The sequence below is a fragment of the Etheostoma cragini genome, chromosome 7, assembly GCF_013103735.1.
Source record: "Etheostoma cragini isolate CJK2018 chromosome 7, CSU_Ecrag_1.0, whole genome shotgun sequence".
NCBI lineage: Eukaryota > Metazoa > Chordata > Actinopteri > Perciformes > Percidae > Etheostoma > Etheostoma cragini.
In genome coordinates, this window is record NC_048413.1 from 18,197,289 (window position 1) to 18,216,474 (window position 19,186).

Consider the following 19,186-nt stretch of genomic DNA (forward strand, 5'->3'; position numbering starts at 1 on the left):
TTGGAAAATGGCTGCAATGAAACAAAGAGTGAAAAATTTAAAGGGGTCTGAATACTTTCCGTACCCACTGTAAATATGTGATGCTTTGTCATTGGCAATCTAATGAGTATTAATTTCTTAATGATGTGTAATAATGTTTTTTGACTTAGTCAAGAAGACAGGCATTTGTGAAGCTGAGAAGAATATGTCAGTTTTTTGAGGCTATAATTACTTACTGGGAATCAGATGTACTTGACTGAAATCTGTAGCAGAAGGAGTCTCTCTTTTTGTCTTTCATCAGTGGCTGTTTCCCAGGTCCTCACTTTGACACAGAACCTTATGCAATGACACACACACACACACACACACACACACACACTGACTAAAAAGCTGTACTGGTGTGACTGTCTGTATGAGGGTCAGAGATCAAGCGACAACTGGGACCTCTGACTCTTGTCTGATCGGCCACACACACACACACACACACACACACACACACACACACACACACACACACATACATACATACATACATACATACACACAGACACACAGACACACAGACACACAGACTCACAGAATGATGATGTGTGGTACGTGACCTCTTCCTCTGGCCACGACCTAAGAGAAAATTTGCCTCACAGCAGCAGCTCACATAACTCTTGATTGTTTGGTCTGGAAGTGATGGGAGCTTGGGAGCTTATTCCAGTTTTCCATTTAGCTCCTCTCACACATCGTGACTCTCCATAATTTGTCAATATTAAACACTTTTGACAGTTTTATTAGATCCACAGACAAAAAGAGTCTTAAAAAGACTTTGACAACAGAAGGCATGAGGTGGGGTGCCCAGTTAGCTCAGTTGGTAGAGCGGGCCCCCATATATAGAGGTTTACTTCTCGATGCAGGGGGTTCGACTCCGACCTGTGGCTCTTTGCTGCATGTCACCCCCCCTCTTTCTCCCATTTCATGTCTTCAGCTGTCCTGTCAATTAAAGACCTAAAATGCCCAACAAATAATCTTTAGAAAGCATGAGGTGAGCATCATTAACAGCCAAGGAAGTCAAGCGTTTTACGGTTTCCCAGGACAGTTTGGTGTGTCGCGCAGCCAACGAGCAACAACATTTTTTTAATGTACGTTATGCATGTCAGTTTGCATTAATTCTGTTTCATTAAGGGAAGATTTGACTCGTCTTAAACATTACAATACATTTTTAAAACAATGAGTCAGAGCAGGGAGAGGAAGATCTTGATGGTAATGATGTTGATGCCAATGATATCCACCCACATCAAGACAGGTGGCGTCCTGCAGGCACAGCCGTGCTACAGAGCCTCTTCAATAACACATTTGCTCACTAATATTCTGTTTGCATTGGAGAGTGCATGTGCTTCTGAAAAAGACATTCCTATAATCTGAGCTTGGGATAACATAAAATATTTCTCTTGAGAGAGATCTTTATAGTCATCATTACATTCAGATATTTGCAATGTTTTTACTTGAATTCCTAAATTGAAGCTCTGGTAAGTCTAACAAAACTAAAAATTAAGTCCAGATACATCATGAGGTGTTTGGTCATCAGTTTTTTATTTTTTTTAAGCATAGACGTTAACTTCTAAAGTTCTTGTAAACCACGGGATTATTTTCCTTGTAACTATAGCAACGCAGCACTGAGAATTACAGGTTCACTCACAAGTCGCCAATTACACCAAAACAGAAAAAAACGTTCTACTGAACAAAACAAGAGAAACATGATTCAACATAATCCTGAGGCATTTAAAAAAACAGCTTTGTGATCTGTCACTACAGAACAATATACAGTGCACTTCCTCTGAAGCACAACTTTTGTAATTTCCAAAGTTACCCAGTGGTTTCTGGGTCACGGCATTTAATCTAAATTACATTAATCATTGTTTAACGAAAAAAAAAAAAATCATCATTAGTTTAGGTCTTGTGCTGTTATGCCGCAGCAGGACCAATTTGCATATACCAGGACTTTAATTTCAATATTTCCTCATGAGTTGTCTCATAAGTTAATGGTGCATGGCTAACTTCTTAAGGTTAAAGTTGGACAGTCTTCACTCTAGGATATTAGTCAGCAAAGGACTGGGAGGGAGAGTTACAAAGTGGGCAACAAGTAACAACAAAATGATTACATATGGTCTGTTGCCTCAATATTTGGCCCATGGTAGTCTCGCTTTGCCAGAACTTCCTCCGCAGTGCTGCCAAGGAGGGTCTGGCAATCCAGGATGGGAGAAAAACGTGCTCTGGTTTATTGGCATTTCTTTAAATCAATCACAAATGTTGTGGATAAGAAAACTCAGATTGGACAGATAGTCTAGCTAGCTGTCTCGATTTACCATGCAGAAATCTGAGGAGGAGTTAACCATAGTCATCATAAATGGAAAGAGAAAGCTGAAGGTACCGAAAATCTGACCAAAAAACAAAGACATCTGGCGGAATTTCCAGCGACACCTGAACAATCTCGGAAGTGGAACACGTTGATATGGACTGGGCCCAGTGTGACCGCCTTTATTGTCACATTTACATGGATTCTGTGTGTCTTAATGCGTGCGTGCGTGCGTGCGTGTGTGTGTGTGTGTTTAGGTAGCACTGTACAACCCCGAGGCAGAAGGCAGTGAGAGTCCTGGGAGTCTGGGCAGCCTGAGCAACAGTCTTTCAGAGCAGAGTTTGACATCCGTCAACCTTAACAACCTGAACACCGCTGTCAGCAGCAGCAGCAACGTACACAGCTACACACCAGTAAGGCCTTTTCCTCATTTGTGGTGACAGTCTAATTATTGCTGCAGGATAATTTCTCTTTTTGTATGTCTGTCTGCTGCACAAGGACAATGACAACAGCTGACCTGACGCGGCTACAATCAATTGTTTAGGCAGACTTCAGCAGGGTCGGCACTTTTTCCCACTATTCTTTTGCTGTTTTTTTTTATATCTCCAACTGGCACATTTTAAACCAAACTAAAAAGATTTCTATTATATGCCTCTGTGTTCACTTGATTCTCACATAATCTGGATGATTCAGTCACCGGTCCAGACACTCTGGGTCAGTCGATACAGAAGGTGTCTGCTGCACCCTTGGCAGACTGAGGAGGTGGTAGACACCAAACGAAATGTACGCTGTACACTGCTAAAACTCATTTTCTTTTTTCATGTTTATACTTAGCAAGCAAATATATTTTCAGTTGTGTTTAGATGACATTATTCTGTACAATATCAGTACAGTTAAGCAGATGGCACAAACAGACACATTCTTATGTCTTTTTAAGCTGCAAAAATCATAAATTTGAGTTGTGCTTTCTTACTACACACAGACATTTAACATTTCAGCTAAATAGCCCATTTTGTTGCTGTTGTTTTGCTTTGACATGCAGAGTTGAACGTTCAAAAGGGCTGTTTCCAATAAAGAGAATTTATTTGGGCTCCCTAAACAAATCAAATTTTTGAATGTTGCATGCATATGTGCTGATTTTCTAGCTTGTGAATTGAATTTTTGCTTTGCAGCCGACTATCAATACTGGCTGCAGCCTCTCACGCCCGTCAGGGTTGACCAGTACAAATAAATTCTAAACCTGTGGGAAATGCTGCAATGCTTTCATAGAATTGCCTCTATTGGGCACAACTAAAACATCAAGAATCATCAGAGTCAGCCCTTTATGTTTACAGCTCACCTTTTATTTTCTCTGATGCATATAAATGATGCCTGACAACTCAGGTATTAGACAATGGTGGAAAATTGTATTATTGTATTATGCATAATTAAAAGCAGATTAATTATGTCAGCCAGCAATTAAACTCTTAGCTTGTCCTGCCTGTGTGCCATTTACTGCACACGCACACACCAGTGCACGCATGCACACAACAAGGTTTATTTAAATCAAGCTTGATCCATGTTGTCTACGGTTATGGTGCCTACTGTCTTGGCCAGTGTAAAGTACACCCCAGACTTGGCAGGCAACAGATACACTGAGACATATTTGGCCAGATTTTACACTGGCTGTTTAAATGAGTCCTCATATTTATAAAACAAGGTCCTTTAGCTATTTGAATTGATCAGTCTCGACCAGTGTGTGTAAGAAATGATAATAAGTTACCTTTGTATAAAGGAGGGACTAGATTAGCCAACCTTTTTATTAGCAACTAAACCGTCCCATGCTGCGCAATTTAGATTCAGAACAAAATATTTAATAGAAGAAACCCTTTATCACCAGCCGATCAGATGCAAAAAAATATGGCCAGAGCATGAACCTAGGACATAAGAAAAGCTTTTGACCTGAATAATAACATTGATCTGACTTCTACATTTGAGATGTCACAGGTTATGATGGAAACATGTTTTATTTAAATTGGCAGCTGGACACTCCTGGCATATAGACTATTAAAGAAATCAACATTTTACATTCTGTAATCCCTATTTATATATTTATTTGCCTAAAATGCTTAAATTACACTTTGGATGAATTTCACTGCACACTTTGAATGAATAATGAATGAATGAGTATAAACATATGTATAATAAATGTAAACATACTACACATGTAAATACATTCACATTCATACCAATGTAGTTAGTAGTAGCTATTTATTTGTGAAAAAACTTTTACTAAACTGACCTTATATGTCATCTTTTAAATTCAATGCAAGGTCAATGTGTAAAACATCCTGCCATTTCTTAAAGCTGTATGAACACTTTTTCCCACCTAATTGGCTGGAAACCTCAGACGGTCGAGTACTTTGGTCGCTCAACAACTAACCTCTGATGTCCACCAACTGCATGTTGGCTGACAGCTGAAGTCACGAGAAATTCAAGTATGATTGTGCGATGTAACAGAATGTAGTTTCTTTTAACAGAACCACAAAACCTCTGACCTGAAGCACTGCATATCTGCTACGGAGGGCTGCGGCTCGCCGGAGCAATGACGGAGTTGGAACGCAGCTTTTCCGCAGTCAGTGAAAATACACACATTGTCTTTAATGGAAAACTATTGATTCCGCCGCCGTTCGGAGCAAATCCCCAGCCGTTCGGCAGTTAGTGGATATCAGGGGGAAGGCCAGAATCCCAATTAAATTGGAAATATATATTCATGGTCCACAGAGGATGCATCAGGATGATTTTTGGTGACCACCTAAATATTATCAACATGTAAAAGGCCCTTTTAACACTTTAGTCCATGACAGGGTATCACAAGAATGTATTTTTGCTTTTTCCATAAAATTATTTTGGGATATTTATGGTCCCCAGAGGAAAAATACTAATGTTTTTGGTGTCCCCATTAGGGCTGTAATCAGCCAAAGAAAATCTTGGTCGATTAAAGTCATGAAATTTTGACTAAAAACCAATTGGGGGGGTGCGGAGGGGCAAAAAAAAAAGTTAGATTAATTAACTGTACTGTCCCGCTGTACTTATCCTTGTAGGCTATTTGCAGTATATTAAATCACTTTTTACCTAATTATTTTGCACTGAAATGGCACTCGTCTGTCGCTCTGAATTATAAACAAGGGGGGTGTTCTAAATGTAAATGTGCTGTATTTATATAGCGCTTTTCCAGTCTTAACAACTGCTCAAAGCGCTTTTACATCTACAGGAAACATTCACCATTCACACACATTCATACACTGTGGCCGGGGCTGCCGTACAAGGTGCCACCTGCTCATCAGATAAACATTCACACACATTCACACTCCGATGCGCAGCACCGGGGGCAACTTGGGGTTCAGTGTCTTGCCCAAGGACACTTCGACAATGACTGCAGGGGCGGGGATCGAACCACCAACCTTCCAATTGGCAGGCAACCGCTCTACCACTGAGCCACAGCCGCCCCGTTCTCAGGACAGACTGTTACCAGTGAAACAGGGATGCTCTGAAAACACCCCCATTAGCAATTAGTGCTTTCCACCCATAGACCGTAACGGTCTATGCTTCCACCTGATGAAATAACACGGTAAAAAATCGACCAATCAGAACTGTGGTCGAGCCAGAACGTATCGACCAATAAATCACCTAGTCGACTGGGAGATTACAGCCCTAGTCCCCATGACCTTTCCTGTAGTTCCTTCATAGGGTTGCAAGAAACATTAAAATTAAAGGGTAGTTACATTTACATTCACCTAGCACATTTGTGCTCTCAAGAGGATGAACGTTTCCCTTTTGGACACTCTTTTATCTTTCCTCTTCTGTCACCCTCAGTCATTTACAATTTCACCTGAGTATGAATATATATATATATATATATATATATACTTCCAGGTCATAAACCTTTAGGAGCAGATATGTGCTTGAAATGGTGCTATTTTCATTTAACCTTTTATTTAATCTATTGTGCTCCATATTACTTGATGATGCTGCAACAGCGTGATTCCTTGTCCCAATCAGTCTAATCTCATTATGAGGACTTTTGATAGATTTGTAGTGCATTTGACATGTTTGTCAAAGTGTTTGTCTCTTTCCCTTTAAACCAAATATAATATAATTTTAAAGGCCAGTCATGGCCCACAAACATTTGGTCCAAAATTACAGGAGCGCTGAAAAATCCCAACTCTTCATTATTTTTCCCTTGTAACAGCTGCTCACCTTTTTACCATCAATTACTATCCGCCTCTCACCTCCCGCCTGCATTAGCAAAGGTCAATGCAATCTCATCTCGTTAACCTCTCTTTCTAGAGGCCATCTTTTGTTTTCCTCCTCCATCCCTCGTCCTCCTCCTCCTTTTCCATCGCTTCAGCCCTCATCTGCGGTCTGGTCCAGGGGGATCAGGGTTAGTTCTGCCTCATTACCTGGCCCAGGTGATACCCCCTTAACTGACGGTGATTACTGGTGGCACCGCCGGCAGAGATCTCAAAGACACCAAGGAAGTTGATGGAGAAGCAGCCATTATTGGGTGGAGGTAGATGTGTGGGGGGATGTGTCATACTAAATTGGCTTATTTTTGCGGAGGCGCACTGATCACAGCAAGTTGCTTGTGTTTGCTGGGTGCATGGTGAGGAAGATGACAGCTGGGATGAGATGATTGAGGGTAGAGGAAGACAGGCTGCATTCACAATATGAAGTACAAAATTCATTCAGTGGATTTTGTTTTTGTGTGTTCGTATGAAAAGAGATAAAGTGCCGGCAAAGAATTCCTTTAATTGCGTGAAATTGAATTTGGTATGATCATTACGGTGAATAATAATAAAAAAAGATTCTTAGAAATAATTGATGAAATTGAATGGCAAAATTGGAAAATAGATTACACATTTTTTGAAAGGAAATGTGATTATTATTGAATGTTACTTTTCATGTATTTTACAATGCAGCTCTCCCAATTGAAATACGTGTTTCTCAATTTAGATTTCAGCTAGTAAATAGCTACACTGTTTCCCTGTGAGGTAGCACCCTGCTCCAATGCTTGCAATAGTGGCCCGGCAGTGGCTAGATTCAGATACCAAAACACAGCACAGTGGCTTTGATTCTTTTTATCGACGTTTGATGATATGATCAAAACATAAAAATCAACACCCAAAACCCAGATGACACACACACACACACACACACACACACACGGGAGAGGTACATGTATAACCAGTTCATCTTTACTACAAGTCAAGGAGACTAAAACCTATGAAAAAAAACAGGAAAAAAAAAAAATCTGTGCACAAATATAATTTATAAATACAAGTAGAATCAAAGTGGGTCCAGATGTTGCAAAAAGATTATTTTTTTTTTACCATTTATGTTGATGTTTTAAATACTTAGTCCACAGTTTTTCTAGGTGGGTAGTTTCTGAAGCAAGGTGGATATAATGTTTTCCAGTCCTTGAGAATTAGTTTTTTTGCGAGAACCATGCCCATCAATAAATATTTCATTAAATGTTGTGTATCTTTCCCAGGGGGCTTTTGTGAGGTCAGGTTGTGGTAGTTTCACCTTGCCAGACCTTCTTCCACGGCACTGCGGAGGAGTGTCTGGCTAGTCCATAAAAACATGCAGTTTATTGGCATTTCTTTAAACCAATCACAATCATCTCGGTTGGCACTAAGCTCCGCCCGGAGCCGCTGCAAAATAGCCTCAGGAAGGAATTTGTTTTGATGGAACGTGTACGTTCAAAATTTGTTTTAGTCATGTGAGAGAAAACTTGGATTGGACAGATAGTCTAGCTAGCTGTCTCAATTTACCCTGCAGACATCTTAGGAACAGTTAACCATAGTCCTCATAAATCCACCGGAATGTAAAATTCCAACACAAAGAAAGCGGAAGTAAACTGACATCGGCAAAAAAGAAAATACATCCGGCGGAATTTACTGCAGCACCAGAGAAATCCCAGAAGTGCGCTATGATAATGGTGATTTGTTTTAAAGCATGACTAAACTAAATGCATATTATTGTTACTGTTACACAGTTACCAGGAATGTGCAGGCAGCAATATTTTATTTGTCAGTATGGTAGTTTACAGTTTTTTCCAATTGCTAACACAATTTTGCAAACTATGCTGATTTTATCAAAATACTTTTTACAAAACCACACACCCAAACTACAAAATACCTCAAATATCCTGCAAAATTAAGCACTGCAACCTAAACTACGTATTGCATTATCAAACTTTTGCACCAAATGGCACACACTTCATTCATATTACCAGATTTCTATCTAACCAACTACGCACTGTTGGGCATAATACAATTCACACTCTACTTTAGTATGCTTTGCCGTTGTAGAAATTTCTTCAGATTGTTAACATGCACAGAAATATTTGCAGATACAAACACATGCTGTTGAATTTTTCAAGTCATTGCAACATATGCACAGCAGATATATTTACACTGGACTGAACTAAGATATGCTCACAAAAAACAGTAAACTGAAAAAGAAAATTGCTTGTTGTTTTTGAAATGGCAAACCTGTGACTTTGTCATATTGTTGAGTGTTATGCAGAGAATCTGTTCAGTGCATTTCATTCATTCATTCATTCAGTGACTCTTGGAGACTTGTGAAGAGGTTTTGCTCTCTGTGTGTCACTTTAAATAATTGTGCTATGGATGTCATTTTAGTGTGTTAGCCATTGGAAAAATACTGTAATGGATAATGTTGCATATTGTGTTTTTTTAAAACCTGATCCAGGTTTCTCTAAAGAGCTTCCCCTACAGCTTTGGAATAGATACAGTATTTGGCAGCTTTCAATGTGTCTGACTCCTCACTCGGTCAGTCTGCCCTCTATCTCTGTTCCTCCAACAATGTTTTCCTAGCTTTCTCCTTCTTTTTTGCTGGCTCAGCGTGACAAGAGTGTCAAAAACTCAATCGCTACCATGTTAGCCGTTTCCTGAGTACGTGTGCAGGGCCATGAAGCAATTTGTTACATTGTGAGACCTGACATCACCTGACCCTTTATGATGGTGTGGCCAGCAACTCGCCGGCCCAAAGTTGCAAGGGTGGTTTTTCCGCTCACAGACGCTAGGAGGAGCGAGACTACCACCATTCAACTCGAAAAAAGTCATATAACCCATCATATGACTCCAAACTTGTTCAGTTAAAGCAAATTAGGGTTAGCTAAAAAAAAAACTAGATACATTGGGGCTCGAATGTTTGGGCACCCCAGGTAAAAATTTGTATTAATGTGCATACAGAAACCAAGAAAAGATGGAAACCAATCCAAAAGTCATCAAATGACAGATAAGACATTTGTATAATATGTCAAAAAAAGTTAGATTTTATTTCCATCATTTACACTTTCAAAATAACAGAAAACAAAAAAATGGCATCTGCAAAAGTTTGGAAAAAGATTTCCATCCTGCCTTGGCTTCTTTATGCACATTAATACTAGTTTTTACCTGGGGTGCCCATACTTTCGAGCCCCACTGCAGCTCCCCTTTGACTTTATCTCTTGACGACACTTTTTTTCCCCCGTTTGTCTTTTTGTACCTCTCAGTCTTTTTGTCTGTTCTCTCTTCTCTCTGTCTGTCCTGAAGGGGAGTAGCCACTCAGAGCCTTCGTCCCAGTCCCTGAGCCTCCAGCAGCCCGCCCAGCCGCCGCCGCCTCCCCCGCCACAGCCCCAGTACGGTTTGCCTGTCCCGGAGTCGTGGGACAAGCAGCTCTGTTTCTCGAACTTTGAGGACCTTAGCGCTTCTTTTCGCAGTCTTTACAAATGCGTCTTCGAGCAGTCCTTCTCACAGCAAGGTGGGTGTCGACCCTCATTTTGTATGTGGAATATTGTGCATTTGTTCATGTGTGTCTGTCCAACACCTTAATTGACACGTTTACAGAAAAAACAAACTTGATAAACCTCTATGTCAGGCTTCATGCACGTAATTAACTGTCAAGCTTAAGCTCCTAATGAAATGGAAAGATGTGAACATTGCTCTCATAGCAGTAAAAGCGTTGCAGCATTAACCTCCACCACACACTACTCCTACTCTATTGTATTTTAATAAACAAACAATCCGTTGTTCCGCATATCTGCGTTTTACCGCTAGCTCAGTCAAATGAGTAAAGGCAATTAAGAGGAAGAATTCAACAGAGGTAGAGAAAAAAACTCACAACCACATCTGCAGCCGAGCACAGCAAAGGGTTCTGCAGCTCTGATAGCAGCTAATTAGATTGGTTCTAAAGTTTGGGAAGCATCTTGCTAATTGCTTCCTGAAGCTTTCAGGTCACCAGGCCCGCTTCCACTTCGACCCCCCACCATCCTCCACCACCCTCCTATCACCTTCCCTCTCCTGCTGGCTTCTCTTTGCACACATCCACGTACGTTCTGTAACCGAGGAGATTGATGCGCTCTGTTAAGCTCTGCGACTGCTGCTTGTATTCACCCTCTGACAAGGTCCCCTTCGATATTTGGTCAGGGGTACTCTCGCAGAAAAGATAAGACAGTGTGACTATTAGTTGCCCCCCCCCTCAACTAGCATTCGCATTGTCATATCTTTTATGATACAGACGCCTTGAAAGAAAGTGAAAATTAAGCAGATTCTTGAAAAGGTCTCTTAAGTTTGAGGCTGCACAGGAAACACTGTCAGCGGTCATTGTATTTGAGAACTTGAGTCACTGTGAGTCAGTCAGACAGCAGAGCTCGTCCTCTCCTTTAAAAAACCACAGTTGAGTCTAAGCCCACACACATCCCTCTGTAAGTTACTCGGGTGGTATCCTCATACAATACAGGTCAAGCAATAGAAAAAAATAAATAACAATTATAATATTTATTAATTAAACATTAATTAATAAAATAGATCTTGAAGTTACAGCAACATGCAAAGCTGGGTGTAAAATCTTTGTTTTGCTAATTCAGCTTTTATCAGATATACGTCTACTTTCCCTTTTGTCACATTGAAATCATAGAGACTTAAATGGCAGGGGGAATGTTTCAATGCAATCCAAAACACCTTTATTCGTCCCTAATAAACACCCATACAATACAAGCAAGACAGTTAGAAATAGGCTTCCAGTAAATCGTAAATAAATAAACAGATAAAACAATGGCTGCAAAACATTTATCAGAATGCATTCAGCTGACACATGGCAGTGGGAATAAAAGAATTGGAATATTCTGGAATTCTTTTGCAAACCTAACGACTCCCTGATGGCAGGAGTGAAAATTCTCTTTCACTAGGATGTGCTCTGATAGACTTCGTGTATTTAACAATTTCATTATTTGTTGACGCAGGACAAGCGCAACCATGGTCCAACTCTGTAGCTCCAGAAAAAACAATGTTGCAGCTTTGGCTGAACATTTAACAAGATAGTTTCTACTTTATGCAGTTGTCAGTGTCCATGATTAAAAGTAAAGTAGATAAAACACACTCTTGGGGTGAAGTATTCAAAAAATCTGCCATTGACAAAAAATCTCTGCCGTCTGTTTGTCAGAAAATCTAAAATCCAGAACACTCTGTAATTGTGTGTGTGTGTGTGTGTGTGTGTGTGTGTGTGTGTGTGTGTGTGTGTGTGTGTGTGTGTGTGTGTGTGTGTGTGTGTGTGTGTGTGTGTGTGTGTGTGTGTGTGTGTGTGTGTGTGTGTGTGTTTGTATCAGAAATAAATTGACCTGAAACCATTACATTGTACAAGGTGTACTGTGCACCCTTAATTTTAAACTAGTTAGTCTCTGAAAAGAAGAATTCCATCTTGGTCCGCTTATCTGGTATCGGGTCACGGGGGGAACAGCTCCAGCAGGGGACCCCAAACCTCCCTATTATCTCCTCAATTGAGGTCAAAAGGATCCCATCCTTACTGTACACAGCTTGGATGGTTCCACACCTCCCCTTCCTGAGGTGGCGAATGGTTTTCCAGAACTACTACTTTGTGTTTATATATTTGCTGTCAGTACTTTGGTAAAAAAGGACTTCAAATACTGTACTAGAGATCACTCTACCTTCTTCACTGTCTCTTTCTCTGTGGCTGGTCACACTGTCAAATAAAAAGAGCTACATTTACATTTTTGTCATTCATTTGTCATGTCACATTCTAATCCCAACCGGTCGTCAGACACCGCCTACCAAGAGCCTGGGTCTGACCGAGGTTTCTGCCTAAAAGGACGTTTTTCCTCGCCACTGTCGCACTGTTGCTTGCTCTGTAGGAAACTACTGGAACTGTTGGGTCCTTGTGGATTCTGGAATGTGGTCTAGACCTGCTCTATCTGTAAAGTGTCTTGAGATAACTCTTGTTGTGATTTGATACTATAAATAAAATTGAATTGAATTGAATTTTTGTTGTTTTCTTGTTTATTGTCTTCACCTGTAATATTTAGTCTTTTTGTGTTGTTTTTTCCCGGGAGGTTTGATGGGTATGCCTGGGGATTCCAGCCAGCAGGCCCGGACCGCCTGCTCCTACCAGCACTCTCCTGGTGCGGGAAATGGCGGCGGCCACCACCACCATCAACACAACCACGGCCAGGCGTCGCACCACCCTCATCACCCTCAGCAGCACCTCTCCCCTCACTCAACCCACAGTCAGCACCAGGCGCGTGGTCAGCATGGCCAGCACCAACAGCACCCGGCTCACTCCCAGCAGCACCCGGCTCTCTCCCGCCAGAATCACACTGGACAGACCTGCCCCACGACAGGTGAGAACCGATCCACAGTTTCCAGGTATAAGGTGAACACAAGAGAAACGTATGCCTTCCAATATTTTAGAAGACGCCATAATAAATAACAGACTAGGCCTGTCTCTTATTATTTAACAATACTTAAGGAAATGGTTGTACAAATGGTCTGTCAATTTGAAATATTTCAACATGTTTATGAGAAATCACATTGTTTCCATGAGTTAGGTATAGTGAAAAGCCATATTACACCACTTTGGGGTTTGATTGCTATTCATTGCTATCAGATTGTACAGAGTATTAATACAAGCAGCTGAGTGGAAGAACTGCTACTGTCAGTTTCCAAGGTGTAATCACAAGTAGGAGATATTGGGAACTTGTAAAGTTTGTTTGTTAGCCAGAAGACGGCTAACAAATCTCCAAGTTGGGGAAAAAACTTTCAAAGTGTCAACAAACTGGTGGAAAAATGTTGCTGCCAGTTTGACAATATAAAATCCAACATCAATATACCTTCAATGCAGCCATTTCTCTACTCTGCTGGATTCCACAAAGTGTACAGTATAGTTTATTGTTTCATATATACAGTATATTGATGCTGTTCAGCACCAAACAATGTTTCTACTTCTCCTGACTCCCAAAGCAACATGGGTGTAAATACAATTCAGCTACAGTAATACAGACCTGTCTGACCTGAGGCCTGTCTCTGCACAGACTCATTGCATTTGTATTATACTCTTTCCTCTGTAAGGTCCCAGAACATTGGATATTATGAGGCTAGACTGATACGGACACACATCTCCAAAGGCTTTTCCTGCTCACATTCCCAGTCTTTGTATGTTTTCCTTTGTGTCTCTGCAACACAGCTCTCAGGCCAAAAAAAAGGACTCTTCAGACATTATTTATCTAGGTCAGTATTCTCCTCAACCAAGCAGAGGATGAATGAAAGCAATTCCTCTGTCTTTGATCTACGGCCTTAGAATGTGTTTTTGTTTAGTTTATGGTGGTGAAGGCAGTGAAAAGCATCTTCCCTCATTTTTCATATTTTTTTTTCAATAGCAGAGCCGTGGCTGGCATATTTCTGTGTCTAATTCACTCCACCTTGTGGTGGACTGCAAAACTTTACTGAGACAAATTTCACTTGCTAATCTGGAATAGGACCCCCAATTTCCACAGGATGCTTAGCAGCTGTGAGTCGGCTCTGCTGCGTGATGGCTCCGTGCTCCGCCGTCCGTCAATACCCACCAGGTCCAGACCCACAACATCTCGCAAATTCATGTAGAATAGAACCACAAAACCAACAACAGTTTTTTGCCGTCCAGAGAATAGTTTGGTTGAATCGAACTAGAGTTTGTTTACCGTTGGTGCAGCTCGTTTGGGTAGGTGAGAACGCGGCAATCTCACTTGGGTGAGCACCAAAAGCGGACCAAACAAGCATATTGACAACTGCTTGAAGAGGTGGTCTCGGTATGCTTTCAATCAATCTCTGGAGCGGTTTGTTTGTGGTGAAAACATGATCCATACTCAAAGAAACGGACTGCGGTCAAGCTCACCGTCCATCACTTGTATCTCAGTGGTCAAACCAGCTGAAGTAGGAGACAGACGCCGGCAGAGCAAAGAAAAGTCTCTGTGACGTAGTAACGTCTCAATCAATTATTGATCATTTTAATAAAATTAGCTGGTTTGACCATGGAGATGCAAGAAATATGCACAAGTCTAGAACACAGGACATTGTTCCTGTATTTGCCCTATCGGACCAATTAAAGGAGTGATTGTTCTTACGTGATTTGTAATGCTGCATTTTGGTACCGCTTGGATTTTTCCAGGTGTGAAACCAAAAAAAGGGAAAATAGCTCCAAGTTTACAAACTTACCAACTGATTTGGACCAAAGCAAACAAACTACAATGTGAAAACGCCCAGTGTGTGTGTGTGTGTGTGTGTGTGTGTCTGTGTGTGTGCACGTGCACGTGCACTCTCCCAGACTGGTACCCCAACCTGGACTGGCTGAAGGAGAGCTGCCGCATTGCTACCAGCTACAACTGGGCTGATGTAGACCTCTCCCCATTTCAAGGTAACAAACACTGCTAAGAGTCCTGGTGTCATCAGTGTGAACAGCATCTGATATGAGTATTGATAAAGCTGTCTGCTGCAGCCTATTTCAAAACAGTGAGAATTGATAAAATGCTTATTATTCTGATCAGTTACTTTGATGAAACCATTAGGATTCCTCTCTGCGCTTTTATATGCACTCACCCTCGAGGCACAATATTATAACATCCAGTGTCGTAATAGTATTGGCCTAATAAAAGTCATTATCCTGCATCTGAGAGGTTGCCCTCCCTGCTCTGTTTCTCTCTCTCTCTCTCTCTCTCCCTGTCTCTCTCTCTCTCTCTCTCTCTCTCTCTCTCTCTCTCTCTCTCTCTCTCCACTCACTCTCTCTCTCTCGCCCTCCCACCCAATTGCATGATGTGAATAATCCAATTAGGCCCCAGCTCAGTAACAGCCTCTTATCATGGTCAGCGCACAAAGCTGACAGCATCCACACACTATGGATGACGACGGCTGGTCTTCTAACACACAGGCCCCACTCCGACTCTCTTGCTTTGTTTTTCCTCCTGCGGCGCTTGACCTCCCTTACACCGACGTAATGCCATTATCCACCGTCTCTGGCTCACCTCCAAAGAGAAGGGGCAGAGCCTCTCGTCTCTATTGCCATCAAAAACAAGCCCTATAAATTAGTTTCTGGGGAATATCAGACGCCAGGTTGTGAATAGAAGCTCAGGTGTGTCTTTTTTTGAAGAAAAGGAGGTTATGTTGCCATGTCTTGATCTATGTCGCCAAACGTAAACAGGCATGTTGTCAGGGAGTAATGGTCTGTGGCTTGTAATTAAGGTGGAACAATAGTGACAGTAAATTTATAGTGAATGTGACTTCACAATGATATATGGTACATGTTGCATTTGTTGGATGTATTTGAATGAATTAAGTTAGATTTTCTGAATTGGATATGAGGTTTTTTGTTAAGATGCTTTGAGCGTTTCTCTGGAAGACTGTAGCATTATTAAGTCTAATGTAAAGGAAATGTAACAGTCAGTGCAAAATATGATTCAAGGCAGAATAAGATTGGCCCCCATCCATGAATCAGTGTGTACTGAGTCTTATTTTCTACTTAAACAGTGTTAATGTTAGCCTGGTATTTCATCCTAATGTTTTATCCTCACACATCTTTAGTTACACATTACCATTGTAAATCCCGGACACCCAGGATATGCACTGTTCACCCTCAAAGAACAATATTTTCTATTATAGTTAAGGTTCTGAAAAGAAAAACAAATATTTCATGTGAAGAAAATGATGGGCGAGACAATTATAGTTTTAGATTTGGTGCAACTGTGCAGCCATAGAAAAAGGCTGGAAGTGTGACATGACGCAGCTTCAGTGAAGGTTTGTAACTGGCAGATTTAGCTTGTGAAGTTGTTTTAAACAACCAAAAGTTAGATACTGTAAAGTTAGAAATTTAAATTTGATCTAACGTTGAAGCTGCTTAAGTGGAAATGTAGTGTATGTGACATGTGGAACATTCCGGTCCCTCTTTGCTTCCTCCGTGTGTCTGCCAGGTCTGAAGGAGAGCATGCAGCAGGCTGAGCTCAACAACTGGTCGCTGGACGCCGCCCAGATGGCCGACCTGTGCTCCTCTATTAACCAGTTCTTTACCGCCACGGGGGTCATTCCCCCGCAGGGTGCTGCCCACCCACAACCTCAGGTTCAACACCCAACGCCACCAGGAGCACCGCAGCATCCGGCTCAGCCACATGGAGCCATGCACCCAAAGGCCAGCCTGCACAATCAGCACGGGCAACACAACCAACATCACCAACACATCAGCACGGGTCTGTATATAGGGCAGGGTTTTATACATGTTTTAATGTACTCAGTTGTTAGTCCAACTGTCAGAGATATTGTAAATAAATACATTATATAAATAAATAAATACATTTCCCTCTAAAATGTTATTTTAGAAAATGTTCTAGTTACCTCCCACCGCTGACAGTAGGTGTTTAGAGTCTTGGTTTTTCCTCATTTCTGCAGTTAGTTGAAATACCGACAGGAGTTGAAATACAGTCACTCTCCATCACTGTGCCATGGTTTGCCCAGGTCCACAAGGGAATTATGGATGTAACAGCTTCACGGCAATCGGAGTACGGCAGCTTGTGTTCTGCAAAAACACATAGGCATGTGTGAAAGTCTGGATAATCTGACAGGGTAGTCTTTGCCCTTTTTGTCTGTTCTCCCACAGGGAACATGTACATAGACTCGAGACAGAGCATTAACTCTCTGATGGGCCCACCAGGATACCCTCACATGCCTCCCATGAGCAACACGGCTCCCACCATGACAGGTGACTCCTCCATCGCTCTCTTAACAGGTCAGCAGGTGGGAATGCAGACTCTATGTGTGTGTGTAGCAGGTTTATATCCATTAGTGTGTGTGTGTGTGTGTGTGTGTGTGTGTGTGTGTGTGTGTGTGTGTGTGTGTGTGTGTGTGTGTGTGTGTGTGTGTGTGTGTGTGTGTGTGTGTGTGTGTGTGTGTGTGTGTGTGTGTGTGTGTGTGTGTGTGTGTGTGTGTGAACACAGTTGAGGTTTTAGAGTGATAGGGCTGCCCATGATCAGGAGCTGTGAGGGGTCCAGTCCACACTCTATACTGGGGCCATGCATAACTTGAGCAAGTCAACCTCCGTTTCCCAAGCCAAGTCCCCACAGTCTAAACTACTGCCGTCCCTTGAAAGTAATAATATTTTACTACTATGAAATCATATATATGGATATTCGGGGTGTGAATCTTCACTGGTCTCACAATTCGATTATTATTAAAGGTGCAATAGGTGGGATTGTGAAAATCCAGAACTTCGCCAAAGAATTTGCACATAAGAACTTCTCATGCCCTCCCCCCTTTTCGGCTAAAGCCCAATCGGTCTCCTCAGCCTCAACTACTAGAACAATGTGTCATTAAATCACTAAAATATTCTGCCAGGTTTAATGTGGCACCTTAATAGAATTGTCACTTGTTTTTAGGTGAATTAGAATTTAACGCATTGAAAGCAATTGTTTGATGCTGTTACCAGGATGTCAGTGGTTTGAGATCTATCCACAAACTGTAGCTGATGCCCGCGACACAATCAGCAGCCAGAGGATTTACTATTTAAAACCCATGTTTCCTATTCTTCATTCTACTCATAAATATATAATACCGATATACGATACAGAAGTAGCATTACAATGTCATTGTTAATGTAGTCTCACTTTGCCAGACCCTCCTCTAGAGCACGCTGAAGGAGAGTCTAGCTACACCACATACCATTCGGTGTTGGGAGGATAACGTGCTCCGATTTGACATAATTTCTTTAAACCAATCAGAATTGTCATAGACGGCACCAAACTCCATACAGACCCGCTGCGAAATAGTCGTGCAAGGGAAAACCCAGATAGTCTTGCTAGCTATGTCTCCTTTTACCATGCAGAGATCTGAGGAGTAGTCAGCAATAGTCTTCATTAATCCTCCGAATTTTAAATTCCAACATAAAGAAAGCTGAAGGAAATGGAAAATACATGCATCCGGCGGAATTTCCGGCACTACCAGAGCAATCCTGGAAGTGGAATGTCAAGGATACAAACTACGGTGTGTGTGCAACAGTATCTTTTTTCAGTTACAAGGCTTCTGCTCTTCTTCCATGTTCAGGTCATCTCAGCCAGCTGAGCCAGCAGCAGCAACAACAACACAGGCTGCCTCTGGGACACTTCCAGGTGAGACGCATGCTCGCTGCAGACGACATCCAGGACGACTTTGACTGGGACTCCATTGTCTAAACTGAGCCGTTGGTGGAACAGAGGGATGAAGAGAGAGACTGGAGATGAGAGAGAGAGAGAGAGAGAGAGGTGATGACAGATGAGGTATGGAACTAGCTGGAGCTCCTTTCGCCTGTGTGAAAAAAAACAGACAATCCAACAGAAAACAAACAGAAAGTCATTTTGTCATTGTTCTGATCTTGCTGGCCTTTTCCCCCCCTGATACAAATGGATAGTTGAAAGACAATCATATTAAATGAGACTTACATTGGTTTGGACCAAGCCAAGATGTGAACATATCGTCCAGAGAAAAATGACGTCTGAACCTCTCTAAATTGTCTAATGTTGTGTCTCTCTCC

At 41.6% G+C, this 19,186-nt stretch overlaps 1 protein-coding gene across 4 annotated transcripts in view; it reads left to right on the plus strand.

Annotated features, from left to right (window-relative positions):
- LOC117948231 (forkhead box protein J3-like) overlaps positions 1–19,173 on the plus strand; it is a 53,614-nt gene extending 34,441 nt beyond the window's left edge. For 3 of the 4 annotated variants that reach the window (XM_034877781.1, XM_034877780.1, XM_034877782.1), the window contains 7 exons: positions 2,581–2,736; positions 9,928–10,135; positions 12,720–13,007; positions 14,966–15,055; positions 16,602–16,874; positions 17,282–17,410; positions 18,721–19,173. In XM_034877781.1, the coding sequence (XP_034733672.1) occupies positions 2,581–2,736; positions 9,928–10,135; positions 12,720–13,007; positions 14,966–15,055; positions 16,602–16,874; positions 17,282–17,410; positions 18,721–18,848 (1,272 nt within the window). In that variant the 3' untranslated portion in view covers positions 18,849–19,173. The remainder of the gene's footprint in view (positions 1–2,580; positions 2,737–9,927; positions 10,136–12,719; positions 13,008–14,965; positions 15,056–16,601; positions 16,875–17,281; positions 17,411–18,720) is intronic. The other variant, XM_034877783.1, reaches the window with a different exon arrangement.
- The last annotated feature ends 13 nt before the right edge of the window (positions 19,174–19,186 follow it).